The following is a 23,559-nucleotide window of genomic DNA, read 5'->3' on the forward strand; positions in this document are numbered from 1 at the left end:
TTATTGGTAATGTCCATTGGGATCTGATGACGCCCATCCTGCCATTTTATTCCTAAAAACTGGATTTCTTGTGTAGGCCCCTTGACTTTACTTTGTTTTATAGCAAAACCAGCTTCTAGAAGGATTTGAATTATCCTTTTTGTTTTCTCAAATACTTCCTCTGCTGTATTGCCCCATACAATGATGTCATCAATATACTGCAGGTGCTCTGGGGCTTCACCCTTTTCCAATGTAGTCTGAATTAGTCCATGGCAGATGGTGGGGCTGTGTTTCCACCCCTGGGGCAGACAATTCCACGTGTATTGGATGCCTCTCCAAGTGAAAGCAAACTGTGGCCTGCAATCTGGCACCAGTGGTATTGAGAAGAAAGCATTTGCAGTGTCAGTTGTGGCGTACCACTTGGCTGCCTTTGATTCCAATTCATACTGCAGTTCCAGCATGTCTGGTACAGCAGCACTCATACCTGGAGTGACTTCATTTAGGCCACAATAATCCACTGTCAGCCTCCACTCTCCATCAGACTTCCGCACTGGCCATATGGGACTGTTAAAGGGTGAGCGGGTTCGGCTGATCACTCCTTGACTCTCCAGTTGACGAATCAGCTTATGGATGGGGATCAGGGAATCTCGGTTAGTACGGTATTGTCTTCTGTGCACCGTCGTCGTAGCAATTGGCACTTGCTGTTCTTCGACCTTCAACAACCCCACAACAGAAGGATCCTCTGAAAGTCCAGGCAATGCACGCAATTGCTCAGTTTCTTCTGTCTCCAAAGCAGCTATTCCAAAAGCCCATCGGTACCCTTTTGGGTCTTTAAAATACCCTCTACGGAGATAATTTATACCTAAAATGCACGGAGCTTCTGGGCCAGTCACAATTGGGTGTTTCTCCCAGTCTTTCCCAGTTAGGCTCACCTCAGCCTCTAACACAGTCAATTGTTGGGATCCCCCCCCTGTCACTCCGGAAATACAAACAGGTTCTGCCCCTTCATGATTCGATGGCATTACCGTACACTGGGCACCAGTATCCACCAGAGCCTTGTACTGTTGTGGGTCTGACGTGCCAGGCCATCGGATCCACACAGTCCAATAAACACGGTTATCCCTCTCCTCCACCTGGCTGGAGGCAGGGCCCCTCTATTGTTGCTGGTTTTGGCTGTTCACTGGTGCAGCGTTCTTCCTGGCAGAATCTCGTTGTGCGCTTGTTTTACTCCGCAGCTTATTTACTCATGCTTGAAGGGCTGAGGTGGGCTGCATACCCCACTTCCTCATGTCCTCACCATGGTCATGCAGGTAAAACCACACCGTGTCTCATGGTGTGTACCTACTGTATCCTCCGTTTTGGGACGATGGACGCTTTCTCCCAGTAGCTGCAACATGGCTGCATACGGGTTGGGAGTTGGACACATTGTTGTCAAGTCGTTTGACCAGTTTCTCTACCTTTGTGATGACAGAGAGGGAAACATTGTCTTGATATTTCCGGAGTCGGCAGGACACCTCATATACGGCTGGTGGATATACATCACTCCAGTCCATTGATGCCAATGAATTGGTGTGCACTGCTGGTGCACTTCGTACAACCTTACGCCACATATCTGGGGTGCATAGGACGTAATCAGGATCAGAGGGAAGCTGTGAGTTGTCCAGATCATAACAAATTCTCTCCCGTACAGCTGATTCTCTCAGGTGCTGTATAACTGTCTCTATGCTGTTGCACTTGGGTGACTGACATGTAATATATTCCATTATGGGATACCTTTCCTTCACGCTTGACAGTAGTCGCCTCCAGAGGCTGAGGATTTCCGTCTTTTTCCCAATTGCCTTGTCAATGCCTCCTTCTCTAGCTAGGGATCCCAACTGCTTGGCCTGCCTGCCATCTAATTCCAGACTATTGGCCCCGTGATCCCAGCATCGGAGCAACCAAGTGATGATGTGCTCACTTGGGTGGCAGCTGAAATCTTTTCAAACCTCATGTAGCACACTCAGGGTCAGAGATCATGTGACATCCTCTAGTTCTGCCTCATCCTGACATGCTTGAGATGGCCCCGCCTCATCATCGTTGTCATCATCTTTCACTATGCGAACTGATTTCTTTGTGTGTTTCCTCTTTTATATGGGAACAACAGACACTGGTGTGGGTTGGTTTTTTTGGATCATCAGCAGTGTCTGCTGTAGGGATTGCAGTAGCTGCAGCAGCGGTTGGACAGGTTGCAATAGCCACATTTCCTGTCACAGTGGTTGCAATAGCTGCAGTGCCGGTCATAGGGGTTGCAGCAGCTGCAGTCTCTGCTGGTCTGTTATCTTTCCCTTCCCTCTGACAGTACTGACAGTGCTGCCTGCTATCAAGCAGTGTTTGGTAAATAGTGGCCAGGGCCCAGCACAGTGCAGTAAGCTGTGCATCTCTGGGAAACTTACAGGAATTTCTTTCCAGATATGCAGTCACTTTATCAGGGTCCTGTAACTGTTCAGGAGTAAAGTTCCAAACCATTGGGCGTGAGAAAGTGCCTAGGTAGTTGCCCATACTCTGTCACATGCCCTGCCCCTCGTGATTATCTGGCCTTGGAGAAAGCTCTTGAGTGGTATTCATAAACCTGTGCTTAATATATAACGAAAACTGAACCATCTGCACCAACGTAGGCTGGGATAAGGATAGTTTACTAGAATAGCAGAAAGATAAAATATAACAATGCTAACAGGACTTTAGAGCAAAAAATATATGTGTTTATACACAATGTAGTTTCTCACCGGACCACACAGCTCAGGCCGTGCCACCCCGAGCCGTCCCAGAACCTGACCGTCCCCCAAAAACCGCATGTCCCAGAGTCACCCACTCCTTCTCCCCCTTTATTCTGAGCATGATGTAATTGGCATGGAATATTCTCTTTGGCCAGTTTGGGTCACCTGTCCTGGTTTCATCCCCTCTTTCCTCATAAATAGAGAAATATGAAGAACTGAAAAAGTCCTTGGCTGCTTGACCACAACTAAAAACATCAGGGTGTTATCAGCACTGCTTCCATTTTAACTCCCAAACACAGCATTCCATCCGCTGCTACAAAAGAAGTTAACTCCATCCTGACCGAAACCAGGACATCGCTGTTATGAGAGTAACTGTGAAGCTGAATTTATACTTAGTGAATTTAAAAATTATAATAATACTTAATAATGAGTGGTAGTAATACTTGAAAAAAATGAAAAGATAATGCATGTAGCTACTTGATTGTTTTTCAGCTCCTACTGGGAATAAAGAAATAATTTCCCATATCAGTCAGCATGGAGGCAAATGGCCTTACTGGTTTAAAAAAATGGGTAAGTTCATATATGCAATATTTTCATTTATTTATAATTTTACTTTTTCTTTCTTTCCTTCTAATAGTATTTGTATTTCTGTTTAGAAAACCTGCAGAAACTTGGGAACTACACCTTGAAACTTCAGGTAGTATTGAATGAAAGTAATGCAGACACGTATGCAGGAAGGCCTCTACCATCTAAAATCTTTAAATTTACTATTGTAGGTAAGAATTTCAGTTGGGCCAATTTTTTTTTACTTTTGGTATTTCTATTTGATTCATTGTATAAAAAGCTTGTCATGCTCTGGTTGAGAGGTAATTTTCAGTGCTGAAGATGTTAGCATTTGCATGTCAAATATGAACTAGATTCAGAAAAAAATATTTTTTGGTCCATAGCTTTTGATCTCACCTGTAATGTGCTGGTTCTCCTACACAGTTGGTTTTACAAAAAAGGGTTGATGGAGTCAAAGGATTTTCACTGATGTGAACTTTCCCCAATGTACTTTATAAAAATAAACTCCTACATAATTGGAATCACCCTTTTCCTCATGCTCTTGGCATAGGTATTCTTTCATAAAACTAGCATTCATTAAGCCAACTTTCATGCATAAAGCACAGAAACTTATTCACAGATTATGCATTTAAAATAGGTGTGTTGAGATTGGAGTCTCAGTTTATTAATTAGAAAAAGACTCCTATGCAGAAGTAAATTCCCATTCAGTTATAATGGGTGTGTATGTTTGGATTAACCATCGTAAAATACTTGCTTCCATACCAGAATAGAAATAATACCATTAAATATGTCTGATGTTACTCTTTCTTGCCATATATTCTGGTATGTATGTTTGTGGCCTAAAATAGTATGTGGCTGATCTTATCTTACCAAGAAAATTCATGGATACTGATTTCAATGACACTAACGAAGGCTGTAAGATAAACAACGTATGGATATATCAGGTTTCTTGTACAGCCTTGCTTGTCCTGTTTTTCTCATCCTCCAAGATGTTAGCTTTATTTCCTAATATATTTCTGTGCATTTATCAGTTAGTGGCTGGTCAGTCTTTGTTTATAAGCCTTTCTCTTAAAAACTATTATTTATTGTTGCCGAAAAGATTTTCTTTTTTTTTCAGGGAGAGTAAGCATATATTTAAAAAAGTAAATCTGTAGACTAATTTGAAGTGCTCTTTCTGTCCAGAAATATGAAACACATTTTAAAAAATATAACAGATTATAACAGAGCACTGGCACAGGTTTCCCAAGAATAGATGGAGTTGCCATTCTTGGGGATATTCAAAAGCTGTCTAGAGAACTTCTTGGGAAGCTGGCTCTAGTTAATGGCCCTGTTCATGTAGGGGTTGGTCTAGATGAATAACTCCAGAAAACTCTTCCAACTTCAACCATTCTGTGATCTTTATCTACAGGGAGAACAGGGCAAGGGGGGAGTGGACACACAACATGGGGATGACAGACAAAAAGTCCTGCTTCCTTTGCATTTAATATTCAAATGATATTTTTAGCACAAGTTTGGGAAGCAGAGCTAGCATCTGTTTCCAGAAGATCAAGAAAAATATTGGTGCTTTCAGAAGCCTCCTATTTTTTTCCACAGAACTATGGTCTTTTAATTCAAACCATTTAGGCAGAAAAGAGTTCCTTGTAGCATATTCTTCTAAAAGCTTCTGCAAAAGTGTTTTTGGCAGAATAGAAAGAGGTGTTATTGTATGACAAATCAGAAAAAATGTTTGGCATTACTTGAAAAGAGTAATTATTTAAGCATATGTCTGAAAAGCTGTCATTAAAGTCTCAAGATACTTCTGTGAAGTTCCGAGGAAGATAACTTTCTCTGAACGAATGAACCTTGTCTGATCCTTCTTTATCTCTGCATATCAAAGCAAATAGAGAATCTTACAAGTTACAAAGTTGCACTCTGTACTTATTAAAAAAATTATTTTTCTATAGTATTGTGGCCTTCCCCAGCTTGGCAGCCTTCTGGTAAAGATTATTTTGGCCATAACAACTAAAATTATTAAAGCTCCTTGGGAAGGAATGTACACTCTAAAAATCTGTTGAACTAATAGTTTGGTAATTTCAACACAAGGGGTGCCAAAAGCAGCTTTTGCTATCAGTTGCTGCTTTTTTTCTTAATGAAATCAGAAGATAATTTGACATTTTTAATACTTTCTGTCTTGAAAAGTTAATATTTCAAGTCTTTATTTTTGCAGTGTTTTGTGATGTTGCAGAGGCAGCTGAAAATCCTCACAGTCGTTACTCCAAAATATTAACATTTACATGTGTGTGTGTATATTCTAAAAATCAGTTGAAGAATGAAAATCTAAACTGAATTCAACAGTTTTTTATCTGAGAAGCAAATTATTTCTCTAGCAGTAGGTTGTTGCTCAGTGTTCACAGATGGTCTTGGCAAGCTAATCACAGTAGTGCAGATCATAAATACCAGCTAAAACTGGAATTCCTAAGTCAATTTGTAAGTTTTATGGTTTTAATTCAGACATGTTCTTTTGGTATTTATTCACCTTGACAGCGCAGAAGTTCTTTTACTGTTATTTTGTCCAATTTTCCACAGCTTTTATCATTCTCTTGTAAACAAAATAGTAAACAGTGTAAGGTTGAGGTCTTTTTGCAACCATTAAAATAGTTTTGGCCTGTGCAAGGTAACATTTTCCCTCCCTCCATGCCTTTCACATCTCTTGTGCTAAAGAAGCTCCCTAATAATGATACCTGTAGGTAGTGAAGTAGTTGTTTTTTGGACTCCAAAACAATTTGATAGGGTATTTATCTACTGTTTAGATCCACACTGTATTGCTTCGTTTTCTGAAGCCCCAAGACAGTTTGATTCCAGCAAACATTACTCTCATTTACAAGCTCCCATCTGTACTACTCTGCCTCATTTTTAGTGCCTAACTGGAGGCAGTCTAGCCGGGACAGGTTTTGCAGGGAAGATGTACTAAGATTTATTTTTTAAATGCTTTTAATTACTCATCTTTCTCAAATTTGGGATAGTTGTAGAACAAAAATGCTTTGTTGCATGAATGACTTCAACAGAATTAACTCAATTAAATGTTTTAAGAAAAGCTGTCCACAAGGAACTTGCCACTTTCAGGTGCTGTACTGATGTTCTAAGTAGTAAATATTTTGGAAATTACGTCTGTCCTCTCATGTTTCTTAAACTATACTGCTATTATGTTTTAACTATTCATTTTATGTAAGTTAAGGAGGATCAATGAATAAACCATAATTTTAGTTACAATAGTATTCTGAACACCCTATTTATATTGAGGCTGAAAAACACTTGTCTCAATTGCAGCCTTAATTAAGAAAGCACTGATGAACACGCATAATTTCTTCTAAAAATGTATTATTCTTTTTTTCCAGAGGGCAAACCAGAGAAATTTTCAGTGGGTGTTTTGGATCTTCCTTTACGAGTTGGAGTACCTTTTCATATTCCTTTGGATTTTCAGGATGAATTTGGTCATGCAACACAGTTGACAACTGCCATTAAACCAATTCTTGAAACTAGGTAGTTCAATCTATCTTTTATTTTCTTTTTTTTTTTTTTAATAAGCATATCTGAAAGTATATTATATACTAAAACGTTGTGTTTATTTTAAAATTGATTCTGGGTTTTTTTCTAGTGGATTGACATTGCAGTATGGAGACATAACTATAGGAGCAAAGTGCTTCATTAAGGGTGTAACTGCTAAAGGCTGTGTAAACGGTTGCCAGGGCAAGGTAAGCTAATGATTTAAAACTGGAAGTAAGATATTTAAAAAACTAAACAAAAAATCCAGCTCCCTCTACCTTGAGCAATTTCTCTTTCCCACAGCTGCACTCTGTTAGCTGATGGGATTGGAGCTGGAGAGACCGAGCAACTTGTCGATGTGTGCTAGAGTGTACCTGGCGTGCTAAATCAGCTGACTTAGTTTAAACTGGTGCTGAAATTGGTTTAAACCAAATCATTGTGGTGTCTTGTGCATTGAAATAGCAGGAGGATCACTGAAACCTTTCATTCTTGCAGTTGAGATTATGCTTAGTAATAGTCAATATGAATGGTCACTACTTGAGCTTCCCTAGACACTTCCAAAATGCTGTTTTCACTTCTGTAACAAATACATGTTACCCAAATCCAACCTATTATCAGTGGGTTATTAGCACCTAGTCAGGCTGTCCATTTACTGTAAAAACAAAAACATGCACTAAAAAGATTGCTTTCATAAATAGAACTTGATACTTCTAAATAAACATTGATTTGAGGATTTAAAAAAATTAAAATAATTTATACAGCATTTTTACACAGTATTCTAACCAGGTCCTAATCCTTTGATATGGTCATAGAGTTTAGCATAGTAAAGACAAAGCTAGTAACTGAAGGAGTTGAAGATACATCATTATACTGATGGCATTTTGCTTAGAAAAAACAAACAACATTGCTGATGGAAAGGTGTGTAAAGAGAAGAGGGAGTATATGCCATGTTATTGAAAACTGGAGGGAGTTGAATGTAATAAATTCTGTAAAGCTGAGAATTTAAGGGGAAGGGCAAGAATAATGGTAATGTAGAGGTGGATTATGGGAAATAAAGTGTGTAGGAGCAAAAGTGCCAGGCTGTGGTAAAATATAAATTTGTTGCACAGCAAGAATAAAAGTCAATTAAGGAATTTGCAGTACAGAAATAGTACTGTGCTATAGTCATGGAAAAGAAGGGGTGGTATTTTCTCCCATCCCCTAATTGCATAAAATGTCAGAGACCGTACAGGTGCTGGCACTGAAATTGACAGTTCTAAATTATATGAAAAAAGGATTGTTTGAGATGGTAATAAAAATAATTGCAAATATCATTATGGTGGAACAACAGAGTAAAAATAACATATAATTTTAAAACATACATATAGTGTAATTTTCAGTCCTTTAAATAAGAAGCAGAGAAGAACAGATGAAAAATTTTCATCACCTTAAAGTTGATTTGAAGTGGTAGCAGAACAGCTAAAATGTCTCAAAGAAACAGCTAATAATGGGGTTCCTGAAGGAATTTAGATGGAAGAAATAGAGAGCACGAAAAAATGGAATGGGTTGGGTTGTTTGGGTTTTTTTTTTAAAGGAGTAAGGAAAAAAATTGAGGGGGGGGAAATCATTCCAAATGGAAAAGAGAAACTTGACTGAGAGAGAAATACAGACTACCACAGTCATTAATGAAGGAAGCGCTGAGAAGAAAGAGAAAGCAGACTCACTTCTGCAGTCATTGATTTAATTCCATCCAAACCAGTCCAGACAGAGAAAAGTATGTTTTGATAGTGGGTGTAATCTAAGAGACAATTTTAATACAAGTGCCTAAGTAGTGTCAAGAAGACTGCTCCCTTAGAGGATTTTGAATTCAGTCAGGAGAAGGGTGAAGAAAGGAGTTTAAGAAAAGAAATCAATATTTCTTTATTCTTCTTTTCATTTTAAAATACTTCAGTATTCATAGAAGCAGACATGAAAGTTAAAGAAAAGTTGATAGTGGAATCGTGAAGAGTAAGGGGAATGAACTTCTCTGGAAGGCAGAGATGTTGAAAGATTAAAAGGAATGAAGTTAAGATGTGAACTCGTTGTTTAGAAGCAGAAAACAGCACAATATTAAGATGACAATATTAAGTAAAAAAATAGTATTGCAGAAAAGGGATTGAAAAGGAAAGCACAGGAGTGTCAAGCACATGAATACAAAGCCTGATCTAGTAAGAAATTCAACTTATTACTTCCTACCTTTTTCCACTTCTTTTCTTTTGCTTTCTTTTCATCCCTCAACATGTAACTTTAGTACATTTTGCCTTTCCCTTTTCTCATGATTCACCATTTAGTTTAATGGAATTCTGGCTGATACAAGCTGCTTGACTGGCAAAGAACTGGAGAGTTTTCCTGCTCCATCTGCTGGGAGGCTTGTGTGTTTGATGTGGCTGCAGTTGTGATGCACCTGCCCAGGCCCCTTTGCACTTTATGCTTCTCTTACCCAGCAAACCAAAAGAGTTCCTCAGTTGCTTTCCTTTGATCTACAAGGTGTTAATGTTGCACATGCCCTCTCAGGCATGAGATGGCTGGCCATAAACCAGGAGTAGGAAACTAAACCTTCAGAGAGGCAGCATTTTTGAACATGTAAAAATGACATTTCATTAATTGCAACTAAATACTCATAAATATCAAATATATAGAATGTGGAAATCACATATCTGCAATGCAACTAGATTTTTTAAAGTTACAGCTTCTAAGATTATTGATTAGACTGCTTCATTCTCTGATTTTAATGTGAAAATCAGCTTCAGTGATGCAATTCTACAGTTGTTTTTCTTACAGCCTTATGCAAAGATGAGATGGATAGTAATTGTGGTACCTTACTTTGGCCAGTTAAGTAAGGAATAGTGAACACAGAACTTACAGACCCTATCTTTAAAACTACTTGTTTTGAACTCATACATTTCTTTTTTCTCCTGCACTAAGACAAGCCTCTAAGCAAGAAACCACACATTAGGATAACTGATTTTATTAGTTTCAGAACCATGTAGATTAACATGCAAATCCTGGATTGAACATCTTTAGGAAATAATAACATGAAAACAACATATTTTAGTACAGGAAAAAAAAATCTTGATTTATGTAGCAGTGCAAGAAATTTGGATAGACTTCTGAAAATGACATGTGTATGAATTGACATGACTATGCCAGATAATCAATGGTCTGCTTTTGTTAAATGTTAGTATTTGTTCTTTTCATTAGAACTTTAATCTGAAGGTTACTATTCCTGGTTTGAAGGAAGATACACAGATCGTTAAAATCAGATTGCAGCCTGGTAAGTATCATTAAAATATTTAGTAAATTTCTGTTGAACTGTATTCTGACACTATTAATGAAATTTTTCTTCTCCCAGGAAGGCAAAATATTTTATGAGCCATTAAAAAGGATATTCTCATTCATTCAAGTAATGACTGATTCTAAATAAAGCTTAAAAGGACCTGTCATTCTTGGCAGGAATAACATGAAACTCACAGCACAGTCTTACCCATTTTTCTAGCAGCTAGAATTTGTCTGCTTACTTGAGACTTGATTTTTTTTTTCACTGTTTTAAATGACTTTAAATCTTTTTCTAAGGTGGCACCATTGATTGAATGACGTGGTTTTTGTCTTAGTGGTTTTCTTCAGCTTTAAGTCCTTTAACCTGTACTAATCTGCATTGACCTGTTCTCCCTGTAGAAAACACTGTGTGATTAAGTGCTCATTCAGTGTCTTTCCCCAGCAAATGGGGGGATGCTTTGGCAGTTGGAGTTGTGTCTGAAATTTTTAGTGTTACATGTTGACCTCATCATAGTGCAAGAGAAGAATGTAGAAGTCAGTAAATCCGCTGCCCTTAACAGAATTTTGTGGTTTGTGGATGTTTTGGTGCTGAGGATTCCCTTATATGATACCGGTTGCCACTAGTTACCTGCATTTTTCTGGATTTGGGAGATAAGGCATAGTTTGAAGGCTGATTCTTGGCCTCCCAAATTAGCAAACGTCAGGCTTTCCTATCAAATTTTGCAAAGAAATTGTGTGCTTCAAGCTTTGTTAGACCATCAGTGCATAGTTTATTGCATTATTCTTTGTATTTTGAGGAGTTAAGGCTTTGTGTAGAAAATGGGGTGGAATAACCTGATTTCAGACAGATTATATTGTGTATTGCTTAGTTATTTACCTTGAACTGAAGGCAACTTCATCCTTAATTAGAATATTTTGCTTTGGTAATATAGAGATGCTTCACTACCTCATTCTTCTCATTGGGCTTATCCTTGGCTTTTAAAGCTGCAGGGAAGGTATGGGGGGGACACATTGAGGAAGGAGTGAATAAAAGCTGTTTCAGTCTTTCCTGTCCTTCAACCAGTGAGTTTGAAATGGAAGTTTTAATGTGTGATGCATAAAGGATGTTTCTGAAAAATGGTATTCTTTGTTCCTTCAGGACTTGTCTTTTAACAGTAATTTATTACTTCCTTTTCTTTTATAAAACTGATAAAATAATTATATGTTCCAGGGGATAGACTTACTTGATCCACAGTAATGCCAACAAAATTTTCAGTTTCTTTTCTTCACATGCAAGTTGTAGCTGTGCTGGCATTGGTAATTAAACTGTACATCATAATTGATCAGACATGTCAACATGAAAATAGGAGGGGAAAAAATTTCTTCTAAAAACAGGAGAAAACTTCAAGTTTCTTTTAATGAATTTGAGTTTGTATAGTATGTAAATAGCACTGTATCATGTGTTTACATCTTACATATGTTGAAATACATCATGTTTGTGTAACTATTCCTCACTGAGTTCATGCAGAAGACTGGCAGGTGGTATGTACTGAAGGACAGAAAGTGTCTGAGATGTCTTAAGCATAAACCAATATAGTTGAATTGGGCTGAATTGTTTGCTACCACAAATATCATAGAACCATAGAATATACTTGGAAGTGACCCATTAAGGATCGAGTCCAACTCCTAATTAATATCTTGGTAGCTTGTCTTAAAAAACTTTTTAAGATAGCAAAAAGGAAATCCAATGTCTGCAAGTTACCTAAAATATGACCACTGTTCCACAATTGTGCATTTTTACAGGCCCTCCTCGCCAACTGAAAGTAAAACCTGATTCTGAAGTTCTAAAGATTGAAAATGGTACAGCTTTCCCCTTTCAGGTTGAAGTACTGGATGAATCGGGAAATATAACAGCACAGCCAAAGTTGGTAGTTCATTGTAAGGTAAACTGCATTTTAGTATGTCAAAAGGATTTTGATACTTGCTGGGAAAAGAGCCTGTTTTGGCATCTAGATAGAATTTGTTATGTTCAGTAATGCTTTTGAAGTTTCTGTGGCTTGGTAGTCACAACTGTGACTCTTGCCTCATCTGTTAGGAGTCATTCAGCAAGTTTCAGAATCAGAAGAACCTGGAAATGGAAGAGAAAATTGTAGAGAATACATATATAGCTACAATTTTAAGGTCTTCTATCTTTTCCATATACAAATCTAAAATTTGTTCAGGAAAAAACTTCATACAGCTTGTTTTGATTTTCTTAAAGATGAAAATGTAAGTCTAGTGCCTAAAGATAAAATTAGATAAGAGCATTATCAGAAGTACTTACCTACATTTAGAAGGGAAAGCAGGTTTTAGTGTGGCTTTTAGAAGTAAAAAACTTTTGCCTTTTTGGATGTTGTTTTTTAATTCAAGAAGTTGACTTTTCCGATTCTGAAATCAGTCTTCCAGTAAAAGCAGGTAAATTAAACTGTTTTTTTCCCACTGCAAAATTGCCTACATTCTATTTATATATGTGAACATTCTCTTCCTCTATTTATGAACTCATTAGTGAAAAAATATTGAAAAGGAAGTTTATTTAACAACTTCATTGGATTAATTGCCATAATGGCAAAAGAGACCAATTTTCATGTGTTAATACAAAACAGTTGAATTGATAATAAATTTTACTTCTATAACTTCTTCCTTTCTCCCACAAATATCACCTGCAAAAAAATACACATGTTGATCTTGAAGCCTTCTGGAAAACTGAAATCTATCCAATTTATATGTAAATAATCCTGCATGTATTTGGACTTCAACAAATAATCAAATGATGTGGGATCACCCTAGGAGTTCCAAAACCTGAAGTTTAATTTTACATTTTAAATAGTTTATAGGTGCTTCAGACCTTCCTGTGTATTCTGTGGATTGCAGTAATGCAGGAACAAACATTTTGACTGGTCCAGCTATACACGTACAGAACATAAAGAAAGACCATATGCTGAAAGCAAGGATTGAAATACTTGTAAGTATTGATTGGGGTGTTTGGACGAACAAAAGATTGAAAAAAAAGAGATTGTACTGTCTTGCTAGTGTACTGACTTCTTTATGAATCAATTTAACCCCCCAAATATGTATTTGGACTTACACAAATAATCACATTTGGTTTAGTTTCCATAATAAACCAATTACCTGACAGTAAAGTGGCTGCCTTTTTCATCTCTAGGAAATGATAAAAAGAATGTTTTCCATTTTTTTTATACTTTCAATTTTTTAATTCCCTCAAGTGTTTCAGAACTATGCATTATTTCTGGGTTTTTTCTTCCCCTTTTTACTCCCTGGATTCTTCTGATGAATTGCCTTCATTGCATAAACTTTTAATGCCAGCATAGATATGGCAGCATATTCTCCAAAACTTTAGTGAAGACAGATACATTTTTTTCAAAGGTCAAAAACCAATAGCTTTTTACAGCATTTCAGTCTTAAAATGAAGTTTGATGTGTGGATTTTTTTGTGGGGTATTTTTAGTTGGTTTGGTTTTCATTTTTGGTTTTTTTTTTTAATGCTGTTGGACTTTCTGGTTCTCTTGGTAATCAGGAGAGCCACACTGCTGCAAAAAATAAGACCTGTGGTGTTTTACCATGAAAAATGTATAAACACTAATACGGCAAGGCAACCTATATGAAAGGATGCTTCTGATTACTCTTAAGTAGTATTTTGTCAATTGTATAACATAGTACTTTTGGAATTGAAAGAGTTTTCTAAATAGCTAGAATCAATACTAGCATCTGTTAAAAGTTGTAAGTATTCTGGCATATTCTTTTGATTTACTTTTGACAAGTCAAGCTAATTTTATGTTTGGAAACTTGGTCACAGCTGGTAATCCGGAATCATAGAATGGCATGGGTTGGAAGGGACCCCAAGGATCATAGAGCTCCAACCCCCCTGCCACAGGCAGCGCCACCAACCTCCAGGCCTGGATCTACACAAGGCTGCCCAGGGCCCCGTCCAACCTGGCCTTGAACACCTCCAGGGATGGGGCATTCACCACCTCTTTGGGCAGCCTGTTCCAGCACCTCATCACTCTCACTGTAAAAAAACTTCCCCCTAATATCTAATCTAAACCTTCCTTCCTTTAGTTTTAATCCATTCTCCCTTGTCCTGTCAGTGTCTACCCTTTTAAAAAGCTGATTCCCCTCCTGTTTGTATGCTCCCTTCAGGTACTGGAAGGCTGCAATGAGGTCCCCCCGCAGCCTTCTCTTCTCCAGGCTGAACAAGCCCAGTTCCCTCAGCCTCTCCTCGTAGGGCAGGTGCTCCAGCCCTCTAATCATCTTCATCGCCCTCCTCTGAACCCTCTCCAACAGTTCTATATCTTTCTTGTATTGTGGGCCCCAAACCGGTACACAGTACTCACTGAGGAGTGCCATAGGCTATTTTAGAGTGATATTTATGCATATATGTATATTTTATATCTTAATTATATATATTTTTTCCCCCCATGTATAGAACTGTAAAGATGTGCCACCAGTGGAAAAGATTATTAAACTTCTTCCTAGCAGTCATGTTGCAAGACTGCAGGTCTTAAGTATGGACGGACAAAAAGCACTTCAAATTAAACATCAGGATGAAATTAATTGGCTTGCTGGCAATGTCTTGCACAACCTTATATTTCAGATGTATGATGAAGGAGAAAGGGAGATACACGTAACTCCAGCTATGGCAGAAAAAATCAAGGCAAGTACTTTCGAGTAAACCGCAGCATAATATGGGGGAGAAATGCAATGCTGATTGTCTAAAATCCTTAGACATCAGATTACAAAATAATATTCCTCATGAGAACTTCTCTGCTTAATAGTTTTTAAAAATAATTTTATTAAAATCGTGTCCTTAATGAGATAAAGACATTTAATTAAATGTTAAATGATGCTTCAGGGTAGTATTATGAAAACCAGGTCAGTAATTGCCACTGCTTCTCCTGATCACAATAAAATAATTCCACCATAGTTATGGTTCTTCAGATCTGGGTTTTTCCCAACATTTAGGTTCCTTGAATAGGCCTGTTACTTCATGAAGATCTGGTTACCTTAGTCCTCTCTCTGTGTACATATGCAGAGCCTAGTACAAAGGTAGCGCTCCACCAGATATATGACACTTTTTTTTAGGTGAGCCTTTCAGAATTGGATCTTTCTTAACTCAGGAAAGTGCGGGAAACATCACATGGTTTAGTTTGGTATTTTTTTAAGAGTAATTTTTGTATTTGGGAAGACGGTTACTGTTGGAAAATGCACGGGCTTTCCATTGAAAGCTTCTATTGCCTATATGTCCCTTCAGCATATTTAGAATGATCACAGATTTATTACATATGTAATAATAATTTAGCTTTCGATTAATTTAAGAAATTTTAATTTTAGGTTAACTGGACACCAAGAATTAACAAAGAACAGTTGATTCAGGGATTATTACCTGATGTAAAAGTACCAACATCAGTAAAAGATCTACGTTACTGTCTAATTACTTATCTTGATGACCATGTGTCTTTGGAGAGTGCATTTACAGTCAGGTTTGTTCATTTAAAATATTTTTTTATTAATTATGTTGTTGGCAAAGGATTGGAGATCTGTACTTTGGGGTGAAAAAAATTATCTTCCTACAGAAACTGAAATAATGAAAGCAGTTGGCAAATTAATGGGAATGTAGGTATGGGTGGGGCTTTTTTTGCAAGTTGTTTGCAGATGAGAACGTTACCTCTGAAAGATTCCATCATGATCTGTTTGTATCCATCCCTATAAACACCTTTGTAGGTATATGTACACTGAAGGAGATTATTGATACCTTTGAAAACTTTCAGAAAACATTAATTTACAGGATAACTAGTCTTACTGAGGAGTCAGGTCACTGCTTGCCGAAGAGAAATATCACTATGGGAGTTAGTTGTTAATCTTACAGATGTTATTACTTTGAAGCTAAAGATAGTATTTAGCTAGCCAAATGCTGGTTGCCTGCATCTGATATCTCCATCAAAAGTGACAGGCTGTAAATTGAACTTTAAAATGGCCAGCACATATCATACCTTAACTTTCATTAAGTAAATGGGAAAAAAAGGCTGAGACTGTTTGAAAGCACCCCAGAAAGTATTTTTAAGAGACTATAGTTAGGCATGGTTTAGGCAGAATACTTCTCTGATTTATCAAAGCAAAAGAGAAAATGGAAATCTAATTTTTTTTTATGGTTGTTCATCTTCTGTTACCACTTTATCAAAGTGCTATGGTTTTGTTTGGCTTTTAAGGAAAAACTGTCACAAAAAAGTTTAGGCTATGTTAGCTGTAAGAAGTTAGCAAATATTTCCATAGCAAGAGAGACAGTGATGCTTTTGTATGTGCATATCAGGATTAATGTTGATATTATAACTGAGTTTGTGGTAAAAGATGTATTTTAATATATTTATACAATTGTATTTTACTTTGTATTGGAGATGTTGGGGATAGGGTTTTTTCCCAAGTTTTAAAATACTTAAGACTTCAATTCTGCTTTATCTGGCTAGTGATCTGATCTATGATAAAATACCAGAAGGCATGTTATTACAGATATGGAAAATTCCACAGCATTGCTGTGTTTTGTTATGTAAGCAGTGTCTGATAAGCTCCCGCAGTAAGACTGAGGTGAAACCTGCTTTGTAGCTTGTGTGCATGTGGCCTGATCCTCTAAATATGTGCAAGGGTAAAATAAAATGTTACACTATTCCAATCACAAGTGATTGGTAACTGTTTTATTATGCCTGCTATTAGGTTATAATGTATTACCTTCATGAGAATTCTTCTAAATCACTTTCCATATTCTGTCTTAGACCAATTCCTGATGAACCCAAACACATTAAGTGTAAATTAAAAGGACCAAACACGCTGCAGCTGGGTGAAGAACTACAGAGTGAAATTGGTGAGTATTTGCATATTCTTCAATTTATTGTAGGATACATTTTTGTCTTTGCAGTTTATTAGCCCGTTAAGTACACAGATGTCATCAAAAGTGAATTATCTTCTACTATTGTAACATTAAAAACAGTTTTACATTCTCATTCATGGAAGGATAATCGGATTTCTGTAATGGCTCTTTTAGAATTCTGGAGTTAGTCACTGAAAAAATTTACCTCTTACTTTGTATACTGGAACACTGATCATGTTGAGTTCACATTATTTGTAAATTCTGTTGAGTTGATGTATTCTGAAATCCTACAGGCCATATCAGCATTCAGACTATATCAAAGGCATGGACTTCACAGTGAAACATTTTAAGGCTAAAGTTAAGCTAAGAGGAAGGCATGTTAGGAAATCAGTCTTCTCATTCTCATTCAGTTTCTGTACACAGTTGCTTCATGGCATAGTAAAAAATCAAAGATTTTTACACTATTTAGAAGCTTGTGTGTAAGCAAAGAAAACCATGTAGGACAAACTACCAGGCTGAAAATCAGCTTTCGATTTTCAAGATTTTATTTTTTTAATACAAAGATTCGTTCTTGTAAAAAAGTTAAAAGAAAAAAGCAAGAAGCACAAAGATGTGATAAGATGTGTATTTTTAAAATTTTTTTTAATATCATTTTGATAGCCATAAAATGAGGGGATCTCATCAATGTAAACAAATACCTGAAGGGAGGGTGCAAAGAGACCAGAGCCAGGGTCTTTCCAGTGGTACCCAGTGATGGTGGACTGGAGGCAGTGGGCACAACTTGAAATGCAGGAGGCTCCCTTCGAACATCAGGAAACACTTTTTCACTGTGAGGGTGACAGAGCACTGGCACAGGTTGCCTGAGGAGGAACTTTGGGGATATTCAAAAGCCATCTGAACAAGGTCTGGGGCAGCTGACTGTAGGTGGCCCTGCTTGAGCAGAGGGACAGAACTAGGTGACCCCCAGAGGTCCTTCTTGACCTCCGCCATCCTGTGATCCTCATATAAATTTTCTTCATGTATGTGTGTTTGTTGTGTACATTTACATTCTGTATGTTGTATAATGTTTAACTAAAGCAGCTGCTCAGATAATCATCTTAATAATTTTAATCATCATTATATTATTTTTTTTTAACAGATGTAATGATTACAGATCAGTATGGAAATCAGATTCAGACAGTGACATCTGCGTGTGTAAACTCCCTAGGAATTTCTGCCCCTGGACTTGATAAATCAAATTTGAAAATAACTTGGGAGGTATTTATAACATGTCGTCTGGTGTATTTCTCTGTAGCCATTGTGTGGTGCTGTTTCCATTTCTGTCACACAGAATTGACATAAAAACTGTGGAAACATAGTCAAATTAGATGCTAGTTGGTAAGCTGTGAGAAGATAGGGAGTTAACACGTTAAAATCATATGATCCTGTTCTAAGGAATGCAGCAGCATCTGTTAGAAACTTCATCACTGCTGCAGCTATGCAACATGGGGACCAGTTCACTGCATGTTTGAGTCAGGTTTGCTTGCTTTCTAGTCCACTGTTCTCTGCTCTTGTCTTCTAACTTGGTTTTAGTCTTTTCCTCTGTGTTTGTTTATGGTGGTACAAGTTGATTTTCTGATCTCTGTAAGAACCTTGTAGAACGGACTAATGACACTGTATGCCACAGTTTAATTTCAGATGTGTTCTAGATCTTTTAAAACATGATGGATATAGCTAAGTTGTACGTTATTTTTATACATTGAAGAATGGGCTCCTGGGAAATGCTTCAGTTTGATCATTTCTTAAACAAAGTTAATATAAATTTAACAAAAGGAAATGGGTCTGGTCATTTAATTTGTAGTCCACAGTAAAACCAGCAAATAGTGTCTAACAGGCATAAATATTAAAAGAACATATTGCAAAAAAAATTATACTTTTTTTGTTGTTATACTTGATAGAAATATCTTTTTATTTCTCAATAGGAAAGTACTCTAACAATGAAAGTAAAAGGTATTCGGTTCAAAGCTTGTTTACTTGGAATCAAAGAATTGTGCTTTGCATGGCGTGAATTCTCTGACTTTGTCCGAGTAAATTTAACTCCAGGATCCCCTGCTAAATTGCAGTTTGTGGACTGGCCAGAGTTAGAAAAGGTAAGTTGGACAGGTTTTGGTTTGTAAAAAAAAAAAAAAAAAAAACCCGGGATCACTAGTCAAAAGATCTTTTATTTCCAGAGCTTGTTGTAGCACAGGATACAAATGTGAAAACACTGATTTCTTAGTGTTGATAGTTGTAAAAATTGTCAGAAAATGCCAGTTCTAGAGACATTTTTTAGTTCTATATGGGACAACATGACACAAGCAAAATTATGTACGTATTTTCCAATCTGATTATATAGACATGCTTGAATGGGACTGTAGATACAAAGCATTTATTATTCAGTAGCTAACTACATTAGTTTTTTTTAATAACTGAAATTTTTTTGGAGTAATAGAACTCCTATATGTGATTCAGCGTTTACAACACTGTATTACTTAATGTCCATTAAGCTTCTTATTCTGTCTCCTTTGCCTTTATACAGAGGATGTGTTTTTCTTTGGTGCAGCAATTTTACTGTGGGCTGGATCCTAACACCCATCTTCCACTGCTGTTTGCCAAAGAGACAGTCCTTAACGGTAGTAAGAGTTCGCAGGGCATCTCTCATTGATCTGTTATTGGGGTGGGGTTGATGTTTGTGATGAAGGCAGGCAGTCCCAGTTTACTTAAAAGTGTATACAATCATAAAGTGGGGAAGGGAGTACAGTACTTACATCAAATGAAAAAGGTGGCGATTTTTCACACCATCCACATACTTACTGGTTTGTTTTGGGGTTGTTTGTTTTGTTCTTTATTTTTCAATTTGTACTCGGCTACTTGAGTGATACTGCTGAAGCTGCAGCAGAAAGCAAAATAGGAGAGTGGAAGCAGGTAAAATTAAATTGGATCTCTTAGTAGAAAATGGGAGTAAGGATTGTCATGTTGGGAAAATGGAGAAGTGACTATTTTTACGCTCTAGAAAGCTGTCAAGGCATATCAGAAGATAAAAGCTTCAGGCCATTTGCTCTTTCTACAGCAAGAAAATTGATAAGTCTCTTCAGAAGGAGGCCTCTTTAGTCACATCAACACGAGTACCACATGCAATTCAATTCAAGGAGGGTGTTTATAATAACAAGAGAATGTAAAGGGAAAAACTCTGGAAGTGCCTTCCTGGAGCTCTAAAGTTTTGTCATGGAAGACAAATAGTACGGAAAAGGCAGATACTATTGTTCTGGGAATTCTTGACCTGCTATGACTGTCTGATACACCTAGAACAGAATAGTATAATACATTTGTATCTCTTTCAGCCTGTTGCAGTGTTTAATGGTAGAGAATTGCAGAAGGCCATTATTGTTCAGCTGTGTGATCAGTGGGGAAATCCAACTCCTGAACCTAACGTCAAAATCAACCTTACAAAGAGTAACAACTTAAAGGTAAGCCTAGGCCTTATTATGTGAACTTTGTTTAACACAAAATTTTGTGGTCGTGTCTACATTATCTTCATTTTCAAGACTTTTTTTGGAAAAGGACTGCAATATTTTAAGGGCATAAAAGAATAATTAATCTCCTATAATGTTATAATACATAGGGGGTTGGACCCGATGATCTCTCAAGGTCCCTTCCAACCCCTACAATTCTGTGATTCTTTGATTATTGTCAAAGACTAATGTAAATGGTTTCCAAGATAGATTGATTGGCTCCCTTTCATTATCACAATCACAAATAGAACGAACTAGCTATATTACAGTGTCCCAGTGTAATTACTGTACGTTCTGGATCTTTTGCTGACCCTTTTTCCAAATCTGCATTCACACCACCCCATGCCCTACTTGATCTGAGGTCGTTTACTGGATAAATAGTAATGATGTTTGTATTGCCCAAACTGGAACCAAATCATTTATATCAGCTGGTTCTTTGATTGTGGTTTCTTCATGTATGACTTATGGTCTGTATATAAAGCCAGTAAGCACATTTGCTCCCTACTTGACTACCCCTGTGAAAATCACTGGCACTCAAGCCGTCAAATGTTCCTAACTGTTGGTGCAGTGACTGTTACCTTAAATGTGTACATTATCGATACAGGATATATTCATCCACCTCTGGATGTGACATTTTTTCCTGCAGGGCTGGTCTTGTTCCCTTTTTTTTCCTGCATGTCATGCATTTGTGTCCCTCAGTTCTCATAGCACCCAAGAACTTCCTTTTACTCACCCCTAAAGAACTGTACCACCTTTCCCCTAATTTAACTATGGTACTATTACTTAGCTTTACTGGATTTTTTTTTTCTTCTGGCTTTTTTGAATCTCTTGCTCTAGAAGCCTGTCTTACAGCTTGGGATTATTTTTTTGTTGTTGTTTGCCTCAACTACTGCCTTTATGATGACAGCTTCTCAGGGCTTCTAGTTATCACAGAATCAGTTATGTTGGTTTTGAGAGAACATACAACCTTGACAGAAACACTGTGGGGTTGTGCTCCCTGATTTGAAGAGATGCTGTAGTAGCATGCTCTGTCTTTTCAGCTCTTATGCCTTCCTTCAGGGAGGACTGGCAGCATGTCCTAGAACATCTGCATGCTGTCTGTCCAAGTTGGATGTGTCCAGGAGAAAGTGTACTAAAACCCAAGGTGGATCATTGTTATAATGTGTTTACTGTAGTGCACTCTCCTAGAGCTTAACACCATAATTAAGAGTTGCTTTCATACATTAGCAGAATAACCAACTGCATATTTGCTGAACAGACATCAGACTCAGGGGTATCTTGGAGAACCCCTTTAGAGACCTATCCTGCCTTGGCATTTCAAATAGGTTGTATGCACAGCCTCCCAAAAGAAGTGAGAAGCTTCTGGGAACTGAAGTTCTCAGATAAGCTGTCTGTCGGTATGTACTGTCCCATCCTCTGAGTCTCCTAAGCCTGACACTCTGCGGTTGCAGCATGCATTTTGTGTACTCCATTCTCTGGTCCTAAACTAAATTAGTGTGGCTAAACAGAAACACTGAACTTTTATGTGCAACTCGGTAGTGGAATTGCACAAAGCACTGTTTTCTGTAAAAATGAAAGCTTCCTGCTTTGTGATCTAGAGTAATTTCAATTTCAAACATGAACTTATTTTTTGCCCAGGGAGGTGGTGGAGTCTCCTTCACTGGAGATATTCAGGTCTCGTCTGGATGCCTGAGTGATATGTCCTAGGGAGCTGCTTTGGCAGGGGGGTTGGACCCGATGATCTCTCGAGGTCCCTTCCAACCCCTACGATTCTGTGATTCTGTGATTCTTCAGGAGAGCTTATGAAATATCTGGCAATTATTTTAGTATTTCTTAGTCTATCTTTACAATGCTGCCTTCCATTTGAACCATTAAGCACACATTTTCTACCATTGCCTTTCTCTAATGACATGGTAGGATAAATTCATGCCTCCCATAGCAAATCCATTATGAATCAACTCTCACAAAGTTTTTTTTCCTAAAGTAGTTGCATTCTTTTAACTTCCTGACATGAGATTTTTGGAACAATGGGTTTGTGTAAGTGGACACTGAAATTTCTGGTCTCCTGAAATTTGTGCCAGAATACCAGAGGAGATGCCATTTCATGCCAAACACTATTCAAATGTGTTATATCATTAATGAAAAAGTCAATTTTCCTCATTAGAGAGGAATTCATTACAGAAGAACTTGGAATGTATCTGTGGCTTCTTTTGCTGTCCTCCAAACTTTAAAGCTAGTATCTGAGGTTCATTTGATATTGACAAGATACGTCTTAGGTACAGCACAGGCAGCATGCACACACAAGTGAAGAAGAAATAGCTTCTAATTAAGTGTATTAGTAATCTTTAAGAGTCACACCTGTTTCTTTGAGAGGATAGGTATTTTTTGTCTGCCCTACTGGAGTCCATACATGCAAAAAGTTGTGACTGATGTGGAAAGTGAAGTGATAGCTTCTCTGCCATTTAATGTGTGAAGGCAAGTATGATCTAATGGCATTGCCCTTTTTAAGATTTCACTTTCAGTGCTAGGGAAGTAACTGTGGCAAAGAGAGAGGGCACATAGAAAGCACACTTTGAAGAACACAGTGAGTTAAAGGGGAGTTCAGTGGGATTCAGCCTTTAAGTCAACAGTGGAATTTCCATCAACTTCAAAGGACTTAATGTGCTAGGGAAATAAATGTATATGGCATTTGTGTTATTATGAAACAACATTGAAAAGTTATTTACAATTATTAGTGTTTAATTAAATGCTTTGTCTTACAGTATTGCGATTAGGTTTGGTTTGTCATTAAGTTTTGATAACTTAAGTTGGTCATAACTCTTTTCTCGAAGTTGTCTAGCAGTCTTACATTTTTGGCAGTGGAACTAGAATGGGGTGAAGAGGAGGAGAAACTCAAATGTTTTAGTTGTTCTTATTCCAGTTGTATCATTGTTTAATTTTTTGCTACCTAGGAATAACTGTCTAGACGGAAGAGACACTGTGGAAGGGAATAAACAGTTCGTAGGTTTTAGAATCTGAAAATA

General features: G+C 37.4%; 1 protein-coding gene across 1 annotated transcript in view; it reads left to right on the plus strand.

Annotated features, from left to right (window-relative positions):
- The window catches only part of SMCHD1 (structural maintenance of chromosomes flexible hinge domain containing 1), a gene marked incomplete at its 5' end in the record, with an annotated part of 83,398 nt that overhangs the window by 34,639 nt on the left and 25,200 nt on the right, over positions 1-23,559 (plus strand). Inside the window, 13 exons of the mRNA XM_084260391.1 lie at positions 3,225-3,302; positions 3,389-3,508; positions 6,671-6,815; positions 6,931-7,027; positions 10,038-10,110; positions 11,895-12,034; positions 12,958-13,092; positions 14,574-14,801; positions 15,479-15,627; positions 16,912-17,000; positions 18,145-18,263; positions 18,968-19,135; positions 20,366-20,491. Of these exons, the coding sequence (XP_084116517.1) occupies positions 3,225-3,302; positions 3,389-3,508; positions 6,671-6,815; positions 6,931-7,027; positions 10,038-10,110; positions 11,895-12,034; positions 12,958-13,092; positions 14,574-14,801; positions 15,479-15,627; positions 16,912-17,000; positions 18,145-18,263; positions 18,968-19,135; positions 20,366-20,491 (1,667 nt within the window). The remainder of the gene's footprint in view (positions 1-3,224; positions 3,303-3,388; positions 3,509-6,670; positions 6,816-6,930; positions 7,028-10,037; positions 10,111-11,894; positions 12,035-12,957; positions 13,093-14,573; positions 14,802-15,478; positions 15,628-16,911; positions 17,001-18,144; positions 18,264-18,967; positions 19,136-20,365; positions 20,492-23,559) is intronic.

The sequence above is a fragment of the Gallinula chloropus genome (assembly GCF_964237585.1).
Source record: "Gallinula chloropus genome assembly, chromosome: 2".
In the NCBI taxonomy this organism is placed as follows: domain Eukaryota; kingdom Metazoa; phylum Chordata; class Aves; order Gruiformes; family Rallidae; genus Gallinula; species Gallinula chloropus.